We start from the raw sequence: 25110 nt of genomic DNA on the forward strand, positions 1-25110 counted from the left end.
TGATAAGAAGAAGAATGGGTTCTAGGGTCGATCGTTGTAGATTTACTCTTGTTCAATCACTATTTTGTTTTCTTAAGTTTATACTGCATGAAGCAGATGATGGTTGATGGGGGACTTAATATATTGCACTGCTGTGCAGTTATGGTTCAGCCACACTTTCCATTCAAAAGGCAGTTTTTTGACTTGGCTATAACTTTGGTCTTAATGGGCAGACTTGCACAAAATGTGACGCTTGCTTAACGTATGCAGTTAAGGTCCGGCATGATCATTTTCATGCAGGGATAAAAGGGATGGATGTAAAAAAAGAAGTGTATTCCATTTTAGAGCCCACAGAAAATGTTCCTTGCCACTACAGCTTAAACTGCTGAATGAATTTATACCAAATTTGGCATGAATGTAGAACATTGCTCGTGTTTCTTTTGTGGTTTGCTATAAATTCTTTCAGTAAAATATATTGGCGTTTGAAAAATGTGTAGGATGGGCTTGTGTAGCATAACGGGTAAAAAAAACATTAGTTGGTTTTGTTTTACCTACAGTACTGTTTACTGATATGCATGAAATTTGCCACTAAGCATTTTGAATTTACTATTGGTATTTGGTTTTTCGTGCAGTTTCATCAAAATGAGGTAACTATTAAAAGGACAGGGCAAAAGTGCTAATTTGCTAGTAACTTTGGCAGTGTGTGATGAATCTGCACATAATTGTATTCATTGTTTAGAAGGAATACTTTTCTATTGGCATGTCAAGCTTTCTGCTAGTCCATAAAGGGCAATTAAGTTAAAGGACACGCAGTGCAGTAAAAGTTTCATTTACTTTTAATTTTGACGCAGTTTGATGAATCTCAAATGTGGCTAGTAGTTAGAAAGTGAGACACAGTGCAGTTTTTGTGCACATGCAACCGGCGGGACAAAGTTAAAGGGCGAGTATCAAATCATTTTTGATATGCTAATAACTTTGGTATCTCATGATAAATATGCTTGAAACTTGGCAGGCTCTAAGCATGTTGAACTTACTCTTGGGTATTTCAAATTTGTGCAAATCCACTTGGCGGCATGGGTTTACGCTTAAAAAAGGAAGAGGCTTAAAAAGTGTTAATTTGCTCATAACCTGGGCATCCTATAATACGTCTGCACAACATTTTTCATATGTTTAGAAAGAATAGTTTTCTGGTGTATACCAAGGTTTGTGCCAATCTGTGGGAGGGCAATTCATTCTTAATTTTCTTATAATTTTGGCATCGTTTGAATCAGTATGAAATGTGGCAGGCAGTTTGCAAGTTACCACCAGTGAAGGAATTTCAGGTTTTGTGCAGATCCAGTAAAAGCAGGCATTTAAAGGAGGGGTGGTCAAAACGTTTTTGATTGCTAATAACATTGGCACTTTTTTATATCATATTTAGCTTACTCTTGATTTTCTTAATTTCATAAATTTTCGGACTTGTGAATACAGTGCATCAGAAAAAACGTAAACAGTCCCTGGGAAAAAAAGCAGTCAAAGGTGAGATATGGTTCAACAAGCACAAACTGTAAAAAAAAAAAAAAAAAACCTCTTAATTTTGCAGTTACGGGATACAAAGTGCACCATAACTCACTCCCCTTCTGCTACGCTCTCCTCTTGCTAGACTAGCCCTTTTCTGTTTTTTTCCCCAGGAACATCGGCCAAAATATTGCACACGACAGGGGGATGAGAGTTACACTGTGCACCATACCTTGAGAATTTCAGGTCTTTTTCAGGTTTGGGCATATAGCTAATTATGTTCACTGAAAAAAAACTCTGAACTTAGTTATTGTTCTGGCTAGAGCACAAAACTACTCATTTAGGAATTTTAGAGCTTGAAAGATATGTTCTGATTTTTTTTAAATGAGATAATCACCACTGCGTGCATGATACCTTGCAGGGTTGAAGTGCTTACTTATGGTTGCCTTTGTGCATGGCAAATCAATAGTCCTGAAAGAACTAAGGTACTTATTGTTGCGTAAGTTGTATAGTTTCCATTGCATATCTTTGGCCATGTAGTTAATGGGATCCTTCGTAAGCTATTTCTCCTCAAGAATGAAACTAAGAGATGTTGCCTTATTTACAGTAATCATCTAGTTATCCATAGAGATTGAGTTAAAGGCCAGATTGAAAGCCTGGGTGCAGTTATTAGGACTTGAGCAGCAACTCCGTTTTGCCTGGATTTAGTTTTTAAGAAGTGTTTGGAGAACCAAGATCTAATTCTTCCATGGTCAAGTTCAGGGTCTGTCTCTTGTTTTAGGCATTTTTTTTTTTTAGAAATAGCTGAGTGTCACTTGCGTACTGGTAGACATTCAGACCGATTGATATCTTTCAATTCTTCAGTCAGAGGTTCTATGTATAGGTTGAAGAGTGTAAGGGTCAGTATAGCCTTAGGAAGCCTATGAGTAAAGGAAACACTTGACTGTATTAGACTTGTCACTAAATAAGTTTAAAACCAAGTCACCAATACCCATCCTTTTTTATAGAGTATTAAGAAAGGTAACCTGGTTAGCCATATCGAAAGCTGAGGTGAATTCAGTAAGGAATAGGGTGCAGGTATCTGTCATCCTTGATTTTATTTTATTTCTTTATTTTTTTCTTTCTAATCTCGTAATTAGAATATGTTCATATTTACTAAATGCCTTTTCGGCTCATGCCTTAATCAAAATGGAAATCGATGTAGGGAGTACGGCCGAAAGTGCATCAAGAAGATGGCATTTTAATAAACTTAATTTAGCAAATAAATTAGGGTGCCCAGAAATAGATATCTAGGTTCGTGCCTTTTTTATATAAATAAAGATTCCGCCCCAATTAATGTAATCTGAGAGGCATTTCAGGCCACACTAAGAGGCATAATCACTTCGAAGGATATCACGCAACAAAGGGCTAAAAAAGAGGAAAGAATGAAGATTGAAACAAGACTTGCCTAAGCGAATCTGGAATACATCATGACTAGGGGTCGAAACACTAAGCAAGAATTATTAGAAGCAAAAACACAAATTAGAGAATTTTATTACGGGCTAAGTGATATAGCAAGCAGGACCTACCTTCAGACAGTCTATGAAGATAGAGAATATACAGGTAATCTTTTAGCCTGCAGGCAAAAGAGAAACAGGTGCATAACAGGATCGAATATATCTGGAATGACTCAACTAAATCACGTTCAACCAGAACATTGGACATAGGCGAGGTCTTCCTTAAGCACTATAAGGGAATTTATCAGACTATCCTGCACCCTCGGAACCCAACCGTGGTTGCTTGCACAATTTGCCAGTTCCTACACTAAACAGGAACTTTTGAGAGGAATTGTTAGCTGATTTCACGAAGGAAGAACTCAACTTGGGTATAAGCTCTGTGCCTAACTGTAATGGGGCAGACGGTTTTCCCGCGGAATGTTTAAAAAGATTTGCCTCAACTCTTAATATTGAATTATTAAATCTTGCAAACCATTTACTACAAAGGGATGACCCTCCGTCATCCTTTCGCACAGCAGTAGTGGTCAGCATTTTAATATGCAAAAACACTCCTGTGACCTACATTCCTTTTAATCAAAATTTAATTTGTACATGGGCTGATCAACAATTGTAAGCCTAAATGTTACACATATTAAATCATATTCACAAAGACTTTTTTGTTTTTTTATACAAATATATTCTTTTTATTCATTTCACAATGTCATTTTTGTAGTACATAAATCTTCATTATTTTCTAGCATCTGAATAATCATTTTCTATTGAAATAAACATTCTTTCCAGAAGGGTCACATATCAAACTGACCTTCGAAATAAGCAGATACCATACTCACTGATTCCATTGTTCATTTGTTCTTAGAATTTGCGTTTGCCTCGATCATAATAGAAGCCACGTGCCCTATTGCTCCAGTAGAAATCTGAAGAATGAAATTTCTACCTGCTCTCTAGAAGTAAGGGATAGAAACTGAGAACATCTTGGTATAGATCATAGATCGTACTAGTTTTAATTTTTCTATATACACTGTGTACATCATATTCTCAGCCATCCTTTCTCTAACATATGGATGGTTACCACTGGGTACATTTGGGCCTATACTATTTCCTGTTCTACATAAATGCTGATCACTTGCATTAGGAATTAGAGTGCACATATGTAGGGTGTCTTTTCTTTTATCTCAGGGTTCTACAACTTATTGGGTTTAATACACCACTCATTATCGGTCGTTGAAAATGATTATTGTATCAAACATGGGCTGAATATAAAATAATATATATTTGTTTGTCATGTTTTTAGGTTTCCCTACTCGGTACAAATCCAACGACACTGTACCTTAGTTGGGCGAGGTCCTGATGAAGGTGGTTTCCTTTCTGTAATCCCACCGAAACGCGCGTAGACCACGTGCGCCCTGACCTATCTAGGTTATTTCCATCCATACCTATTACTGGAGATGTCTTGTCATTCTGATACTCCCTATACCAACAAAGTATAAGTGTATAGTATGAATGAGAGTGTACTTGAGTTACGAGTGTGGTTCGGAACATTGATTGGTTAGTTGCTGAGTAGGTTGTCTGAGGTCTTATAGATTCTGTACAATTTCCAAAAAAATTGTTGTTTATGTTTATTTCAATAGAAAATGATTATTCACATGCTAGAAAATAATGAAGATTTATGTACTACAAAAATGACATTGTGAAATGAATAAAAAGAATATATTTTTATAAAAAAAACTAAAAAGTCTTTGTGAATATGATTTAATATGTGTAACATTTAGGCTTACAATTGTTGATCAGCCCATGTACAAATTAAATTTTGATTAAAAGGAATGTAGGTCACAGAGGAGTGTTTTTGCATATTACTGTTTACTTTCCCCTCAAGCTCCTAGACCTTAATTAATCGTGAGGGGGTCCCTTTATTTACAAGTGTATTCACAGTTTTTCAACTGTGGGATTGTGAACTTTTCACATTAATTGAGTTGGTGTATTATTCGAATTGGTGTATTAGCACATGTGTACACATTTCGGGTGTATTTATTTATTGGTAACATCTGATCTATTATTGAGAGATTAACGAGGCACATTCTGAGATTTCCACTTAGTAACACACCAGCAAGTAGCAAGTTTTCACTAACTGGTCTTCCATTTTCCATGATTTTTGTGGGTTGAGTTATATACCCTTACTTATCTATCTTCCGAAAATATGGAGGGACTCAAAACGTTTGGGTTCTCTGACGAGAACTTTTCCACACTTATAGGCCAAGTCATGTGTTCAGGAGACCCGACTACACCATTGATGGGAGATAATTCTGAATGGAACAACCTATTAAATTTAAGAAAGAAAATGAAAAGAATGGAATCCCATGCCCACTTCATGCTGGAATATTTACGAGCAGGTGTCATTCCCTCAGGCTTGAGGGTTCGTAATGCTCCGGCACTCTTTGTTGAAATCCGCAAGTTCCTGGAGCGGTGGTCACTTATCGCTAACCGCTGCTCCAGGGACTGGATGATTTTAATAATTGAAACTGCTAGGGAAGTTATGTCGGCTCTTAGCCAAGAGATCAAAGAACTGGAAGAAAAATTAGAAACAGCTACGGCCTTGGAAGAAGCAAAAACAAGGTTAGAGAAAATGAATGTTGAGATGAAAGATTTTGAAGACTACCTAATAAAAAGAAAAACTGAGAAATTGAGGAAAGATGTGAGGTGGTACACCCAAGAGAAGGCCTACCCATATTTAGAAAAATCCTATTATCAAGATTGGAATCGAGGTGTTACTTACCAAAATCATGGCAGAAACAATAGAAGAACGGTCATTAATTTCTCAGATACCTACTCATCCGACTCAGACAATGACAACTTCCAAGGTTCTGAAGAACCCCAATACAACTATAGGCAATATAGAGGGAGGCAAACAAATCAGCAAACCTACAGAGGACAATCTCCTTTTTTACACCGAGGCCAACAGTATGGGAGAACAAGACGCTGGGGACAGGATCGGGGGAACCAACAAACCTCAATGGCCCCTCAACATCCACAACCATATCTCAAAACACGCAACCAGCAATATTGGAGGACGTAAGCAGATCAGATATGGCCAATACAGATACATTACCCATTTTCAACTTATCATCAGAACACCTCACCTCAGATGAGATTAATCTCTTAGGAAGAGGTCTGTCCTTTGTACCTAGTACTGGCCCTAATTCGTTTAAACTACATGAGGATATCTTTGCTTTCTTCAGAAAGATCAGACTGCGAAAATTTTTCATGCAGAGATCAGTAGAAGAAGGAGAAGAAAACCTCTCGTCCTGTAAACCACCTTCCACGTTTACACCCACCCTTGAGATGGTGGGGGCAGAGGTAGATATCTTTGAAAAAACAGTATTAAAGGAAATATCACGCATTACTAAAGTCCCCCCATACAAACAACACAACTTAACACTCTCAGACTACAAGGCTCTCAATAACATCAAAAATAACAAGAACATCGTTATTAAGCCTTGTGACACGGGAGGAGGTATCGTGATTATGGATCAGGAGAACTACAATGAGAAAATTCTAGCCATGTTGGCAGTCAAAGAACACTACAGCAAGTCACATCCTAGAGAGTTAGGTAAACTTGAACAAACTATCCGGACTATCACCACAAGAGCTTATGAACAAGGCTCCATTTGTCAGCAGGAATATCAGTTCTTGAACAAATCCTGCCCAACTATACCAGCATTATATGGAGTTCCCAAAACTCACAAAAATGTCTTAGATCCTCCCCTAAGACCTATTATTTCTACGATTGGATCCAGTACAGAACCGTTATCTAAATACGTTGATACCTTCTTATGCCCCCTCACAAAAAACTATGACTCTTATATACGAGACACGGGCGATATTATAGAAAAAATTGAGGGTACACCGTTTGATCCAAACAAAGAAATTTTGGTGACTCTAGATATTGAACAACTGTACACCAATATCCCCCAACGTCAAGCTTTACAAGCAGTAGAATCGCTTCTCAATAGAACACCGGGAAATAGACCAGATGCCTTCATACTACAGTGCTTGGAAATAGTTCTCACTAACAATTTCTTTGAGTTTAACCATCTCATATACCAGCAAGTGAAAGGCACGAGCATGGGAGCATCATGTGCTCCCAGCATAGCCAACATATATATGGGAGAATGGGAACGCACCCATATATTCAATGAAGTAGCCCCCTTCTTCGAAAATGTTGGTCTCTGGAAGCGTTTTATCGACAACATTTTCTTTGTTTGGAAGGGTGACAATGAGACACTTGAAGAGTTTATTGGGTGGCTTAATGCCAGTGACCAAAATGTCAAGTTTACCTCGCATTCTAGTAATGTACAAGTGGAATTTCTTGATATAGTAATCCAAGGTACAGAAGAAAAACTAACAGTAAGTTTTTACTGAAAACCTACAGCCAAAAACACCATTTTACAACATCAAAGTTTTCACCCTACTTGCCAGAAAGACTCCATACCCTTTGGAGAGTTTCTCAGGATAAGACGCAACTGCACTTCAATACAAGATTTCCATTTTCATGGGGATGCTTTAAAAAAACGTCTGTTGGCCCGAGGTTATCCTCATCGACTTATCAGAACAGCATTTAAAAGAGCTAAATACTATAATCGAGAGGCACTTCTGAATGGTCAGACTCGCCCTCCCAAGGACCAAACAGTTTGTGTTATCAACCATTCCCAATTAAACTACAAAATTGAAAACCTCATCACCAAAAATTGGAAAATTCTCCATGTGCATGACGGCGAGGTACTTCCACCACCTATAATAGCATATAGGAGGAATAGAAACCTACGGGACATGTTAGTACACACTAGACAAGAGGCTCGTAAAACATGTGCACAGACCAGTCTTACTGGATTACCACCGATTTTGGGGAATCATAGGTGCGGATCATGTCATGCCTGCAATACTGCTCTAGTCACTGACACCATTGACTACAAGGGAAAAATATACAAATTGAAAGACCTGAGTAATTGCAGAAGCAGCAACATTATTTACATCATATTTTGCCCTTGTAAGCTGGCCTACATAGGGGAAACCAGTAGAGAATTCAGAACGAGATACAGCGAACACAAGTCAGCTATACGCACCAAAAAAGTGTCTGCCCCTTTGGTCACTCACTGTTTGGATAAACACCATGCCGAACAAGATCTTCGCTGGTGTATCCTGGAAAAAATTAAAACCAAACCTGGACAATCAAATGAAACGGTGCGTAAACGCAGAGAAACTTTTTGGATTTTTTCATTGGACAGCGTTAAGAACGGGTTAAACGAAGAAATTATATGGAATGTTACGAACCGTTAGATCTGTTTGTATATACACTTCTACCCATTAGATTCTTCTATTATAGTCTCGTGCTGGTTGACACCGGCCTTTTAACATCCTGGAATTAGATTAACCTCAAGCATCTTACTAAACCATAGTGATCCCATTGTACTACCCACCTGGTAATCTTTGGTCATCAGTAGTAGTGATTGGCCAGCTCGCATGAGGATCACAGGCCATTCTACACAGCTATGGCCATTTAGCCTCATATACCACTATAGGACTACACATTTGCCCCCAATGGATTTTTTTGAGTATTTATGCCCTAGTTTATCGGCATTTCTTTAATATAGATTTTCTATTTTTACCCGTGTTATCTATCCTTACCTGTGTAGTTTATCGGTGATAGGGCCACATGGCGGGTCTATCCTTTAAGAAACATTTCAGATTCATGTCCCTAGCGGTATTCACTAGGTAATCCTACTTGTCAAATTCATAGTCTTGCCATCTTATCAATGCAACCCATCAATGACAGGGCCACTTGCTAGATCCTTCTTCCAAGTACATTTTAGTTTCATGTCCTTAGCGGTATTTATAGGGTAATTCCATTTGTTTAAAACATAGTTCCGTCATCGAATTAATGCGGTTTGTTCCAATGTCTTCATCCATGTATGGTTAGTTCTCGTATTGTTATTTTCACACCTCTATGACTAGTGCCACACTGAACTACCTTTTGGTCTTTTCCTTATACGTTTTGGAGCGCGTGATAATATCATAAATTAGAGAATTGTCTTCTCTCTACTTCCGCAGTCCATCTTCTATGCCCACTAGCACGTTCTGACCCTACGTATCAGGTCACATACTCCACACGCATGCGCGGCGTTCCCTTTAAAAACGCGGATTCGAACATCTGAATCACGGACTCTTCGAGACGTGGCGAGAGACGTTGTTGACCCTGACGAGACGGTTGCTGATCCAAAACAGAAGAATCGACCGAGGAAAAAAGGTGAGCAATATAGGATTAGACTAAGTAGTAGCGGTTCTTCCCATGTCTAGTAAACCCCTTACGTTAAATCAACTCGGGTGTCATTTTGATAATTTGCATACTGGGAAAAGCCTTTTCCCTTGGTTTTCCGTCATTTTGAATTTTTAGAACATTGCTTCATCTTTAGCAGATACCACCACGTAATGTGATTCTAGCATACATGAAGCCCCAGTTGTAAAATCCTTTGCTATCTTGTGCCATCTTCTGTATATGCTGGTACATATTTTCCAAAGAGCTATCAATTTGTGATACACTGATACTCATGTGTATCTTAGGCGGTTATACACGCACTGTACCCGCATACTAATGGAGCAAATATGCGCATATCTGTGACATCTTCAAAAGGCATTAAACTTACATCATTCCCAAGCTAGAATATGCACTACAACAGGCATGATTATTGCTTGTTTAAACTAGGTATGCCTACTCTAACCGTATTCTTTCGGTCTTTTCTATACAAACATAGGACGAAGGGAAAGACCTTAAATGTACAACAAACTGCTTTTTGTAGTTTCCAATGTATTTTAATGATAGACTAATATCGGCATTCATTCCTTTTATGCCCAAATACACTTTTGCCAAATTTCTACTTCCATATGTTCCATCCCTAGGAGGTCTTTACTTATGCACTTCCAAGAAATATCAGCTATTGCTGCACACCCCGCAAAATCTGTATGAGGAACAGTTTTCCGGTCATCAGATCCTAGGATCCAGTTGGCATGCAGTGAGTATGTGACAATTTAATCAGTTGTATCAGTACCATTGTATAATAAAGCGGTGCCTAGCTCAAAAAACAGTTTAAAGGACAACATACAATGCACTTTTCTTAGATAGCCTTTTTCTTCTACCTTATGTCTGTAGAATGCCATGATGTACAACACATTGTCGTCTCTCTTTTAAACACCGCGTCAGATTAGTGGAATCCAGTCTAGCGTACCTATCAGGTATTACAACTATTATCTGGCTTCCCTCTTTCCAGAAGGGTCACATATCAAACTGACCTTCGAAATAAGCAGATACCATACTCACTGATTCCATTGTTCATTTGTTCTTAGAATTTGCGTTTGCCTCGATCATAATAGAAGCCACGTGCCCTATTGCTCCAGTAGAAATCTGAAGAATGAAATTTCTACCTGCTCTCTAGAAGTAAGGGATAGAAACTGATAACATCTTGGTATAGATCATAGATCGTACTAGTTTTAATTTTTCTATATACACTGTGTACATCATATTCTCAGCCATCCTTTCTCTAACATATGGATGGTTACCACTGGGTACATTTGGGCCTATACTATTTCCTGTTCTACATAAATGCTGATCACTTGCATTAGGAATTAGAGTGCACATATGTAGGGTGTCTTTTCTTTTATCTCAGGGTTCTACAACTTATTGGGTTTAATACACCACTCATTATCGGTCTTTGAAAATGATTATTGTATCAAACATGGGCTGAATATAAAATAATATATATTTGTTTGTCATGTTTTTAGGTTTCCCTACTCGGTACAAATCCAACGACACTGTACCTTAGTTGGGCGAGGTCCTGATGAAGGTGGTTTCCTTTCTGTAATCCCACCGAAACGCGCGTAGACCACGTGCGCCCTGACCTATCTAGGTTATTTCCATCCATACCTATTACTGGAGATGTCTTGTCATTCTGATACTCCCTATACCAACAAAGTATAAGTGTATAGTATGAATGAGAGTGTACTTGAGTTACGAGTGTGGTTCGGAACATTGATTGGTTAGTTGCTGAGTAGGTTGTCTGAGGTCTTATAGATTCTGTACAATTTCCCAAAAAATTGTTGTTTATGTTTATTTCAATAGAAAATGATTATTCACATGCTAGAAAATAATGAAGATTTATGTACTACAAAAATGACATTGTGAAATGAATAAAAAGAATATATTTTTATAAAAAAAACAAAAAAGTCTTTGTGAATATGATTTAATATGTGTAACATTTAGGCTTACAATTGTTGATCAGCCCATGTACAAATTAAATTTTGATTAAAAGGAATGTAGGTCACAGAGGAGTGTTTTTGCATATTACTGTTTACTTTCCCCTCAAGCTCCTAGACCTTAATTAATCGTGAGGGGGTCCCTTTATTTACAAGTGTGGTCAGCATTTTAAAGAAGGACAAAGATTGTGAGAAAGTGAATTCCTATAGGCATATAAGTCTTCTTAATGTTGACTACAAAATATTTACAAAACTCCTCACTAATAGGCTAAATAGAATGGTAGGTTCACCTATTGGGATGGATCAGTGTGTTTTTGTAGCTGGGAGACCGCTCCACACCAATACAAATTTTTTGTTAGAAGCACTGGATTTTATTTACATAAATAAGACTGAGGCGCAGGTCTGGTATTTAGACGCCGAAAAAGCGTTTGACCTAGTCTCATGGGATTGTCTGTTTTTGATTTTAGAAAAATTTGGCTTCCCAGAGAAGTTTATACATTTAATAAGACGGCTCTATACGAACTCACAGGCGCAAATTTTAATCAATTCTGTGAATATAGGCACATGTCCAATAAAAAGAGGTTCTAGACAAGTGTCCTCTCGCTCCGATTTTATTTGCATTATTTATAGAGCCCCTAGCAATAGCAATTAGACAGAAAAAAGCGTACGCGGTCCCTGTTCCAGGGATGACAAATATAAAACTCTTTGCCGGCGACATTGTCCTCTTTTTGGATTAAAAAACAGACACCAAGGAGGAAATCATGAGGGTTTTCTCGGATTTCCAAGCAATAAGTAGATATAAAATAAACAAATCCAAAACAGAGATCATATTGTGCAATTGTTCTATTGATTCTCTATGGACAGAATTCAGGCCTGTATATAACACTTGCCCAAAGAGTTTCTTGGGGATTTTCGTGATGGAGAAAGTAGATCTATTCCATTTAAGTTATATCCTGTTGCTGAAAAAAGTGAAACACCTGCTAGCACGATGGAACCATCTCCCATTATTGGTATGAAGTTGAGTAGCACTAATTCGTATGTCTATTCTTTCACTCTTTAATTTCCTTTTTAGTGCCGCTCCGTGTGCACTACAAGCAACTTTTTTTAAAGACATAGCATGTTTTCTTCTTTTTTTATGGTCGAATAAGATACCAAGACTGGCACTTTAGGCCACCCTGTTGCAGAAGGAGGGCTGTCCCTTTCAAATATCAGGAACTATTATCATGCGACCGTTGCACACTATAGCTTCAGATTTTTCTTTTTGGACCCTCAGGAGGCAGACAACGTCTTCATGAAAAAGATCTTAAAGGAATATAATATTGTTGACCCCTACACGAATAACCAAGAGCCCTAAGAAAGTACGCTATAAGACTCCAATGGATACTTAAGCAAAAATCTCAATTTTTAAAATTATTAGTATCCCAAGATTCAATAGCTCAAGTTGACTGTCCCATTTTTACATGGGGGAAAGATGTTCTTTGGAGACTAGTATTCTAAAAACAATAGGGAAAAACTGGTATGTACAGATTCAGGATTTTAATATAGGCAATTATTGGAAGTCATGGCCAGAGATCAAAATAGGGCTTTCAAACTCCAAAACAATCTTAAAATGGTCATTTATTAGAAACAAAACCCCTGTTGGAAAAATTTGATATAAAAAAACGTATCCGTTAGAGCAAGTATCAGTGAAGCCTTTGATTCACCAATACAATGGAAGATCAGTGCCTGGGTTAAACGTTTTGAAGAAAACAAGCCTCTCCTACTATATGAAAAAATCTGTGATAGAGGGTGGAAAAGGGAAGGTTTCCAGGTCTTAAAATCTACCTGGAACAGAATTAACAAACTTGATGCATCAGCACTCGACACATTTTAAGCGTATGCAATTCTACTCAAAATGGCTGAACTATAGGACTCCTGCTTTTCTTCATAAGATATACCCACAAATTGAGGACAGGTGTTTCCGCTGCTCAAAAGAGGGTGTTGGCACCTGGTCACACATTGTTTGGGAATGTCCGAAAATCAGTAGTTTGTAGGAAGGAATTGAAATTTATCTGAGATCCATGTTAGACCCTTCTATTTCTATTGATGCATCTATTGCACTTTTGGGTTGCTCCCCCGATATTACTATACAAGAAGAATGCCTATACATCGCAGCATTGGTAGCAAGATCTCTAATTCTACAATGCTGGCGAACCAATAGTGTACCATCATTTCAAGCATGGAGAGCAAAATTAGGCAAAATCAAAGAATTGGAAAAAAAATATGCAATAAGATCAGGCTCAATAAAAAAAGTACGAGAAACGCTGGGGTATAGGGTAGAGATAGGGAAAACTGCCCTTTTATGCCAATGTTTATTATCATTGTGGAGAAGGCGAAATGGCATTTCGAATAGCTAATCCTAGACTGCAAGGTCGACTCCCCAACCTACTCTTACCCTTTCGTACGTTCTCAGGCACTTTATACACTCTTTATTTATATTATATGTGCTGGCCCCTTACTTCTTGGTTACAATATGGTTATTGGAAGAAAGTAGGGATATGTTCATTCCCAATATTTAGCACTTTATCCAATTGTGATCTGTAATTGTCTTGTATGACTGCTCCATCTCTTTTCTGCAACAGGGCGATGGGAAAGATTGTTTGGTTATGTTTACGCCTAATTGTTTTGCACTCTGTCTGCATCAGGGTAATGTGAAAGTTTGATGAGATATGTTTACTTCTAAATCGTTATTTATTGCTGATATGTAATGCTGTATTTTTTCCATCTACGTTGTCTACTGGCAAAGCAACCTGAGTATTCTGGTTATTTTGCAAAATGCACTTTACTTGACAATTCTGTAGTTCTGTAATTTGCACGAACTCTCAATAAAAATATTTAAAAATAAAATTCTTTTGATTTTCAGAGCATTATCCAGCACAGCTAGTGTAACTCTTTCCATTCTCTAGTCCTCCTGAAATTACATTACTTTGAGTCAAGTAGGTTGTTTATTGGTGTTCTTTCGATTGTGTATTCTAAACATTTTCTATAGTTTTGCACACTAGGAACACGTTGAGGGGCTCAAAGTTATTTAGTTGATTTATGTCATCGGAGCACTTTTTTTTTATTTAGAAAAGTTTTTACCTTAAATTTTTTAAAAAAACTTTTAGAATGTTCCTCCCTTGAGTGAGCAATTTATTATCTGTTGCCAAAAAGGTGATATGTGCAATGTATAGACTGTTGGGTGGAAGGGGGATGCTCTTCCTTATGCAAGGACGATTGACATTTTGTCAACATTTGTGATAGAGAATCCTTGGATTTGAGATCAAATGTTTCCATTTATTAGAAAATTTCCCTTTTAGGCTTATGGTAGCAAGTGCTACCTGTTTAATCTGTAAGCCGTATGTTTTGTGTTAAAATAAGTTGATGAATAGTTAGCATTTGTTTAAGATGTCCATAACAGTGAGATGAGATGTGTTTTCCTAAATTGCTGATAATGTGGGATAGTTTATTGGGCTTATTTTTTTGTTTGCTCCATTGAGATTATTATGAAAGGAAACTATGGCCTTCCAGAAGTTCCTTTTGTAAAGTTTCTTAGCTCTATTTAGAGTTTTGTTTTTCTAATCCAAGTTGGATTGATTTGTGTACCACTTTATTCCCAGCACTCAGCTTTCCTTTCCCTATTTAAATCTTTGGAATACCAAGGCATAGGTGTTTTTGTTTCTCATTCTTTATCACTAACTGAGCTACTTATCCAGCTACTTGTATCTTCGATATTTGTAGGATAGATTCCATGAATTTTTTTCTGAAAATAACTGATTTTGACGGATACTTAGAGAAACGATATTGCAAATGATTGATATGTTATTTGGTCTAATTTCCTTTACTAGGCATTTGTAATTTGAGAGCCGCAATAATTTTAGAAATGAGTGTCCTATTTTATATGTCTGCTCTAAGGATGAAGTATCTTGGTGTTAACAAACGTTGGGAATGACCTGTTGCATTAATGAGTCCACATCCTTAAAAGTCAGGGTGTCTCTGATGTCAAATGAGTGAATTGTAGCTAATTTGCAATTATGCAGCATACATTTCAGAGAGCTGTAGGTTGTTGACTCTGTGGGTTGGGTGTTAGTTTGTTTGAGTTTGGACCTGTTTTGCAATATGACAATTTTCTTACATGTATTATGGTGGGAAGTTGGTTGGGTCTTGGAGTGGGTTGGTTTTATTTGAATAAGGTAGCTGTAGTTTTTCTGTTATTGAATTAGTTGTTCTTGGCTTTTTAGTTCGAAGTTGTGATAACAGGCTGAATATATAGTTTGCTGAATACAAAATGAGTGCATGGTGTTGGAGCAGTCTGTAGTGGCCGACCAGGTTTGGGACTGTGCCGTTGGCAGAGAGTGGAAAAAATGCTGCATTGAGCACGAGCATCTCAAGTAGTCGGAAGCCTCTGCGCAATGCTTAAATAGTTTCCTCAGGAGGCCTTGTGATTGCAGGATTAAGTTGGGATATATACACAATTGGGTTATTTTAAAGTATGGAGCATGAAAGTCAGATTTGAGAAGTTGGGGCTAGGCCGATTTCATCACCCACTTTAGAAGGATTGTGAGATGAAGGTTCCACTCTGAGTTGCAGAGATTTTCAACATTACTCACCCCTTCACTGCCCTATTTTGGGGGGTGGGTGGGGGAGTTGTCCTTTTTCCTATCGAGTCAGGATTGTAGGTGTAGAGGCATTGGAATATAGAGCCCCCATTGAGTTCAAGCTTCGAGCATTATGGTCTTCCAGCTTGTATCTGGGTTGGATCTTGATGACGTTTCGCTGTGAAAAGAATAAGTCACGCCTGTTCATATGTGGTCTAGGCTTTTTTTTCAGAGTCTTATTTCAGAGAATCCGAGATGTGATTTTGAGGTCTTCATCCTCCTGGATGGTCAGCGTTTCTGGGAAAAGTCCTATCTTATTGTCAGGGAGGTGGTCATTAGATTGCCTTTCTAGTTTGTTACCAGTGAGATTTTTATTTTCAATCTGGCAGACTCATTCACAGCTTCGGTACTAGCACCGCCAGCCCTCATTTACTTCACCCACCCAGAAATGTCTTCAGTGTCCTCAGCAGTTGCTGTTGCCTCGTTCAGTTCAGGGTTTCTCGCTGATTATTTCTCTTTTACTCTACGGTGATTGACACTCACGAGGAGTAGGTCTCTTGTTAATTCAATGACTGCCAAAATCACAAATGAGCGCCTAGTTTCCCAGGATCTTCCAATTTCCACTTCTATCTTTCTTTGAAACTTTGCGAAAAACATTTGCTATCCTCCACTCTTTAATGCGCAAACGAGAAAGCCTTCCCTCATTTTTACCGCTCTCTCGTACACATCTTTTTGATCTTCTCCTCCATTCCCTTGACTTCGAAATGTGTTCATGTATGTTCCTTTTTTCTGTTCCCAAGCAATGAAACGTACCTTATTTCCTTGCAGGTGAAAATATTATTCCCTCCCAACAGCAATTAAATAAGAGTTAAACAGTTTACCACTGTTTTCTGGCCAGTAAAGTATCACTTCCTTCAGACAGAAAAGTGACTCTCGTGATGTATAAACTGGCCCTATGTGCTAAAGAAAAAAATGGAATAACGAATAATAAAAAAAAAAAGCTATCCAAACAGTTTAGTAACCCAACAATCTATGATGATGACCAATATCACCCCTGAAACTCCTGTGGCAGCGACATTTGCCAGCCAGGTCACCGACTCTTGTACGTACAGTCTTTCCCAAAAATACCGACAAGTGCATTGTGCTGAAGCTGTACGCTGTTGCCGCCTGTTGCACAGGACTCATACATGAATGGACATGACCTGTGTGGTCATTCGCCTATATTGACCCGTGGCTCTCAGGCATGCACAGAACACTTGTCCCCTGACACCTGGACTCCAGGAAGCCCATTGGAGAAGGTGGTGGCGTGCTCAGGTGATTAGGATATCTCTTCTGGCACTTCGTCGAATACCCCACTGCGATGATGTCTTCGCTTACATTACTGTCGGTTAACCACCATGCATCCATGGTCTCCATCGCTGTTCATCCTAAAACAGGTTGGCGGTGGGTGGCCATGCCTGCCACGGTCAGGCATTTCGTTTTATCTTGTCTGTTCATCAAGTCACAGATGAAGCACTCGATCCTCTTACAGGATCGAAGTAGGTTCAGTGTAGAAATGGAGGGTCCAAGCGATCTGGCAACATCCAGCAAGGGACATTACAAGCCACACAGTTCTTAAAACAACATGCTGTATGATATTGGGAGGATTCCTCTTTCCTCCTTGTTTGTAATGCTACGAGTTTACAGCAGGGGTTGATCGGGGCGGTTTGCCATGCTGCAGAGTGATTGGGTAGCCAGGAACCAAAAAAAAGATGCGAGAGGCGGCCCTTTTAGACTAGTAGGGGACAGACCTAAGTGTCCTTGCAGGCCGATTTTGATTAAGTTATTATATATTGTAGAGGACTAACACTTCGCAGGCTGCCTGTGCTCAAAGCACTGAACCACTTTTCTGGCGTCTGAATCAGTTTGCATTACAGATGATGACCTAATAGTAACACTTGGCAGTAGGCCTAAAATTGCGAGAAAGACGCCGGTAATTTAGCTTGTCGTTTCCGCGTCTAAAGCCACTACTTTTCAACACCACTGAAACATCACAGCAACTCGTGTGCCCGCTAGAGGAAGCACCATAGATTACAATACAGTAAACATAAGATTCTGTTCATTTGCAAAGTTGACAATGCTCTAATGTGCTAACTTCTCCCCTCTGTTCAAATAAACGTGTCAGTGATGCACTGCACATTCATCATTCTCCTGTTCTAGAATCAAATGTTTTTTAAAAGAAACATTATTGCACAACTCATTGCATATAGTCTTCCCAGCCACAAACACGCAGCAGCCAATTTAAGATGATCCAGAAGGAGAATCGTCAGCCTTTCAGACAATGTTGCTTGACTTTGTTTAGCCAGGTGAAAAGTGTATTGCGAAGTCCGATATTCTCTAAATAGCCATTGAAAGATATAAAGCTGCACATTTAAATTCCCAATTTTAACTCCATTGCAACAGTTATCGCCTAGTATAGTGCAACTGAATGGAACACAAAGTGACACAGACAGAATTTGTAAGTTCCAGCTGGATTTCATATAACTTTACTTCATAAAAAGTTCAAATTCAAGCAAGGTTTACTCAGCCTTTTACCGTTCCACTTATCTAAGTTTGAAAAATTAGGAATTATGAAAGCGGGTTATAGTAACAATTTTAATTACACCACTTGGCAATGCAGAAACATCGATGGTAAGTATTTTATATAAAAAAAATGTTGCGTGTCCCATATGGAAGCCAAACTCTCCTCATTACACTCGGTTTAAAGAAAGCTTGGGTAGAAATGTGACTTGTATATCTATGGAAACCAGGCTGGCATGCGTGAAGGTACTACTTGCATTGTGAACCTGCTGTCTAATAAGTACATTTGCGTGACCAGTTGGCAATGGCAATATACATTCTTCAGTTATGGAGGGCTGTTTCCCTAGTACATGAGGCTCTGATCAGGAGACGAGCTAACTGGCCTTTGGAGTCACTCTGGTGGTCTTTGGATCAAAATGCAGGCCAATCATACTTACTCAAGCAGCAGTGCAACTGAATAGCAGTCCTTCTGACAGAGCAGCACAGCAGTGCTACTGAGTCTTACAGAGGTGTACTGAACAGTTAGATCTGAGGATCCGTTATTTGTCCCTGGTGCCCACTTTGAAGTAGGAGAAGGTTCTGGAGGTTTCCACCTCATAGGTGTTTGGAATTTCCTTCCTCCCTGCCTTGGCCCCAGCTTGTGTGAGGTCACAAAAGACTAGTTTCAAAACCCCTTGTGAGTGTGCTCGGCAGAGTTTTTGTGACGTGGAAGTGTGTTGGATGACAGCTCTTCTCCCTCATCAATTCGGAGATAGCCCATCCTGCTAACACCTGTACCCCTTTTATCTCGCTGTCTTGGAGCAATACACAATGGCCAACTGCTAGCTACGCATAATCATATGACCCAGCATAAAGGCTGCAGGCATCAACTAGTTGGGACAAGAACATTCTTCACACACAAAAGAAGGGGAGAGGGTACGGTGCTCACCTACTCCGAACCCCCAAGCAAATACTTAAACACACTATGAGGAGTAGGGAGTGAATGCACGTGGTGTTGTGATATAATGTGGAAACGTGCTGTGTGTCTTAATACTGCCCTCACTCCCACCGAAGTGTGACATGCTTCATCATAGGGCTGCTTACAAAACCCACTGGTGCAGCCAACGCCTAGGGTGGAGCAATAGAGTTGGGGAAGACGAACACAACATAAAGAAAAGAAGAAATCAATATTTCTAAATTGTGACTGGGAACAGTGGAGGTGAAGGTGCAGAGTGGTGTATGTTAAAACTAACTCTGAGGTATCCCTAAATCTATTTTATTCCTGGATCCCCCGGTCAGGATTAAAAACGTGAAGGATGGTGGTGCTAGAGTTATGTGACCCTTACAGCCCTCCTTACTGCCCGGTGGTCAACATGTTTTGGCCTTTACAATGTGCCCAATCTTATGGTCACGCCGGTCCTCTTAAGGACACTCCCGGTCCCAGTACCTGTAGTGATACCCACTCCTCCAATCCAGGTTGTAGGTGTATTGTATCCTAAATCATACTCTGAGGAATTTCCCACAAGAGAATCCTCGGGTTGTACTACAAAAAAAAAGATAAGTAGTCCCAATGTTAGACTAGTATTTACATAAAGGTATTCTATCTGTTGCAATATAGTATATTAATAGCATCTTCCACATCGCATGTCACAATCAGCTGCAAAAGCACATAATTTCTCTGGCCCTGAGTTTAACTAAAGGAGCTTAAGTAATAATTTAGTTAAACTTGATCCAGCGTGTGCTCTTTGATCCCTTTACTTTGATGACACAACAATATTGTAATTGGTGGTTTTATAAATGTTTTGGTAAGTAAGGGCTTGTTGTTTGAATGTCTTAGCCAGTTGTATAAACACAGTGTTATTCATTATTCATTGCACGTTCGTTTGTTTTACTTTCATAACCTCTTGTTTTTACGCTTTTTTTGTTCATAAAACTGATGTGCATGCTCATAGGTGCTCGTAAAGATTCAATGAAAATACTAGCCCTTTGTCAAAAGTATCTGCTATGTAATGTTTTAATATGCCTGTTAAGTTCACCAATTGCAACACAAACCGTCTTTGACTACTTTTCATAATTCTGTGCATTGTAGAGCAGCTTAACGGTCCAAATGCAGACTATTCAAGAATTGGGCCCTACTCCCAGCTTCCTTATTGTTGCAGCCTTATCTGTTGCTTCGTTATGGGATTTTCTTCATAGTACAGCTGGGGGCAACACACAACATCCCTAGATAATTCTACTTGAATGAACTGGGCGGACACTTCCATTCTATAACATATTGACGTTTAGCTTGAAGATCAACCTTGAACAAATAACCTTTCACTAGAAAACACAGAATAATTAGTTGGTCATCCAGAGGAAGGCAAAGTGGCCTGGCTCAGTCCATGGCTTGGAACCAAGTGTGAAATTAACTCAACATTTTTATTTTATATTCTGTTATTAGAATGGATAATAATTCAACAAAAACAGGCCAGGTTATAATCATTCAATAACACAGTATTACAACGTGCACATCAGTAATGAATACATAACTGGGACACATGCCACGCTTCTGTTATTATTTTTCCTACAAACACATATAGGATCTGCGTGTTTAGACAACATAAACTAAGGGATTGGTGTCCAGACTGATTCCGGATACACCCAAAGGATATGTTAGTATGTAGACCAGCTAGCTCACAGTGCCACTATAAGCCCCACAACCTTACCAAGGAGCGACTAGTTTCTGGCAACCATTGAACATGACAACCCTGACCCCTCAGGGATCGTGAAAACAGTACAGTACTGTTCGCTCAGTCATCAGTGCTCACTCGGTCTCAGAGATCTACAGAATAAATGATGGAGACATTTTTCAATATGCATTTATTGAACCAGCGTCATTCTAGTATAAAATACGTTTGCTGCAACAACAATTAGACAGATGTATATGGTTATAAGCACCAACAGAGTAAAGAAAGGGTAGAATTCTACCATGGTGCTAAAACAATGAATATATGCAGGCATATTCATAGCAATAATCGTGAGTACTCCTAAAATGCAAACCCTTACTAGATGTACCTAAATGTACCTAGCATGTGTGAAGGTGTATAGCCAAGAATCCCCCTAGGAAAGAGCCAACCCCATTACCTGAAGGGAGAGAACGAAGGACCCCGTCTTGGTCTCGAAATGGACACCCCGCAAGGGATGTCAGACCACTGCATACTGGATTGTCTGCAGGCAGGGACTTGAGTGTCTCGTGTCAGCATGAAAGCTTTTTCTCCTCTGGTTTGCCCAGCGAAGATGTGGGACTTGTATACGCAAAAGGTACCCTCAGGGGTTCTACCTAGATGTGTCATGGTACTGTGGGCTTGTCGGCAAAGGATGGCAATGGTGGTGACTTTTGTACAGTTATTATGTAGATTGTGGTAATCCTGCTGTGATACTAAGAACCCTCATGCATAATAAATGAGGCTAGTTTTCGAAGAAAACCACACATTTTTTCAGCACCTAACTAGGCAAAAGGTCAGCACCAGAGCAGGTAAAAGGTTGAGTAAATACCTAGGCCTATTTTGGGGTACATTGGGGCTCATAACACCCACTCCTTATCCGACTGGACGACAATATTACCAAGTGCTAAAATATGCCTGTTTAAAATCATTAAAAGACGTTGCTAAAATGAGTATTTAAACATTTTAAAATATGGTGTTTTTAAAAATTGTGTAAAAGTAAAACAAACCAAAAAACTCTACAAGTCCTCTAAATTGTCAGTATACTGGTAGATCAACTGAGCACACCAAAAGCCATAGTGCTCAGTGTGAGCGATGGAAAAATTAAAAACAAACAGATGTTAAATTTCAATATGGGTTGTTTTGGAAAAAGGCCGAATTGCTCCCATCACAAAGAGAGCTAAATGTTTGTGTCCTGTGTGGGAGATGCAACGCCACTGCTTCTTGCTTTAGCAAACGACAGTTCCTGTAACATCCCTTTGATCAGATCAATAGAATTAAGGTGATCTTTTGCAGTTTCCACAGCCGTTGCTGAGGAAGTACTTGTAGCCTGTAAGCCTGAGATAGCCTGTGTCCATTCCGACCGGAACTGAAGCATCCTGTGGGGGCTCTAAGAATGCCAACATCAACATTGGAATACGCTGAGGACACTGCGATACATGAGCCTTTAATGGGTCCAGTAGTACATCCACGTCCAGTGGCGCAACGGATCAGCGTTAGACATATGTCCAATACGCATTCGTATCCACAGAATAGGCAGCGGAGCACAGGCAGTACGCAGTCAACCCAGACTGATCTGAACGATAGGAAACCATGCTCTCTTCGATCCTAAAGCAGAGGTGTTCCCAGATGTAGTTCCATGTGTTCATAGCATCGTCTCACAAGGAGTGCTTTTTCCTTCTCTTTGGAAACTGGGACGTCCATTGCGTAGCAGACAAATTAAAACCAGGATACCCACTCCAAGTAGTAGAACCAGCGGAAGCCGTCCAAAATTGCTTCCTAATACTGAGTGTATAAATCCTGGAATAACTCTGAAGATCATCTGAAAGGTACTTAATAGTCCAGAACATATGCTCTTAAAATAGGTGTACTATCTCACTCATATCAGACATGTTAAAGATATGATGTACCATTTCTCCGAAATGGAGCGGGATGTTCGTTCGGACTAATGCCTGTATCTCTGGCCGAGACCTTGTAACCTGAAGGTCAAAAGTCTCTCGGGGTGAGGTTAAGGCCACATCCTTCTGTAAAAGTATGACTTTCAGTCTACTCGGAGTATCAAACCATATAAGGAAAACATTCAGTGAAGGCCACAGTGGTGCCACCCTGACTGTGTGGGTCGGTGGAAGAAAATACTTGCAAACATGTAACCCTGAAACTGACAAATTAGAGGCTCACTTAACAAATTCTCTCAATCTAAACTTCTGAGAGACTTCAGTGTCCCCATTCCTGCATCTAAACCTGTACAGTAATTCCCAAGATTCATAAATGAATTCCTTCCCCAAAGCTTCATACCCGCCTACTTGATGATACTGTAGACCGTATTGAAACTGGAATGTCGTGACTGACATTGTGATATGGCCATGGATTAACCATTCTGTGGTGGGTTACTCGGCTACAGTGAAAGGTAATTGGTCAAATTTTTCAATGTGCAGCATTGTATATTTCGCATCGCTCTTTGCCATTGTTGTCTGTCTTTCTGTTTGATTATAGGCTGAAAACAGAGACGTACTGTTGAAATATGGCCAAGGCACGTGACCAGAGCGCAAGGAGTGTAGCGTCCAGCTTAATAATAGATTGGACTGTAATTACGATTGCCCATGCTGAAGAATAGACAAATCCTGTTCTATTCTATCAATTGCAGAAGGCACAATGTTGCCCAGTGAGAATAAATCCTAGATGTCAGTGTGGTCATTCCATTGTCGACCACTGCCAAAGCCTTTTCTAGATTAATCCTCTCAATCTTGCGCAGTCTCTCTGCAGCTTCCTGTTAAGAGACTTTTCATTATAAATAGCGTATGAGAAACGTTTTTGACGTGGTTTATATGGACCTAACAAAAAATCTCTAAGATCCATGGCGTCTGATAGGAAGGACAAGTGCTGTTTCACCTGGGACAGTGTTGAGGTTTTTAGTCAATCTAGGCATAACTTCCCAGCACTGTAAGATGTCACCACCCCTGTGTGTTCGTAACGCTGGTCAGGCCTATGGATACTAAACTCTTCGGTGGTACCCTTGAATCTTGACTGACACCTATTTGTGGCGATAGGCCAAACCAACCATCCCTTCCAATTGGGGTCTGATGAATTGTATGAACCATCATGTATAATGTCATCTAGTGTATCCTCACTCTGTTGTGTGTAGTTGTGCCACCCCTCAAAGTGTGTAAGTGAGGGAATCCGAGGTGTGTTCAAGTCCTTAATCTTGGCTAATCCAAGACAAGAAGTCTGTTGCACGGTGGTGTTCAAGAAAATAATTTGCTGTGGTAAAAGGCATGCTCTAAATAAGGGCTCAGTTTCCCTGAACTTACTAATCTTTACTTCCCCCGACAGATAGTGTGTCTGTGGTGTCCCTCCAAAAAGTTGAAACCCTGTAAAGACAGCTGGCAAATAAAGGAAGCAGACTATATCCGTTTCGTATTAGTGAGCAAATTCTTTTTTTTTTTTTTTTTTATTTGTTTTTTTTTTTTGCATGTGTAGGTGCAACCTTATAATAATAATAATAAGAGGTCGGGTCTGAGATGTTAAACCCTAAAAAATAAGCAAACATTTGTGAATTACCTTTCGGTGGTGTTGGGCAATGTTCCCCATTGATAATAATTGAAAAGCTTACGTGGGATACTTACTTTGTGTTCGAAATGATGACCATAGTGTTGGTAACAATACATTGAGTCAAAATCAGATGTGTCATCATACAATTCGTTATTGGAAATGCAGCAGATTGTTCCAAATCAGACAGCATAGTAGTTACTGTTTCAAAATCACCATCATCAGGAGAAAGTACTGGAGGTGATATCATTCAAAGAAATTTTAAACAAATGTGGTATTTTCAAAAGTTCAGTGGGACCAAATACATCATATGAAACCCTATCCCACATTATTCTTTCAGGAACGGGAACTGCTGTGATGTTCTAAAAGGACAGGTCTTGTTCACAATGAGATGATGTATGTGGTTTCAGGACCAAGTTCACATGTGGTACTGCAGAG

The 25110-nt window shown here is 39.3% G+C and overlaps 2 protein-coding genes across 3 annotated transcripts in view; both read left to right on the forward strand.

Moving 5' to 3' along the window:
* Window positions 1-25110, forward strand: part of PRKAR2A (protein kinase cAMP-dependent type II regulatory subunit alpha) — an 826119-nt gene that overhangs the window by 4206 nt on the left and 796803 nt on the right. The gene's annotated exons all lie outside the window — the stretch shown is intronic.
* LOC146797352 (uncharacterized) lies at window positions 3822-23353 on the forward strand. 2 transcript variants are annotated; one of them, XR_014968474.1, is made up of 3 exons: window positions 3822-3919; window positions 4264-10455; window positions 10800-11171. XR_014968474.1 is itself a non-coding variant. In XM_085624355.1 (2 exons), exon 2 carries the CDS (start codon window positions 6054-6056, stop codon window positions 7386-7388), a length of 1335 nt encoding a protein of 444 aa, XP_085480481.1. In that variant the 5' UTR covers window positions 3822-3919; window positions 4264-6053; the 3' UTR covers window positions 7389-23353. The 2 variants fall into 2 exon arrangements, 1 of the variants encoding a protein (XP_085480481.1); XM_085624355.1 differs by having other exon boundaries at window positions 4264-23353.

Source organism: Triturus cristatus, chromosome 9, assembly GCF_964204655.1.
Source record: "Triturus cristatus chromosome 9, aTriCri1.1, whole genome shotgun sequence".
Classification (NCBI taxonomy): Eukaryota; Metazoa; Chordata; class Amphibia; order Caudata; family Salamandridae; genus Triturus; species Triturus cristatus.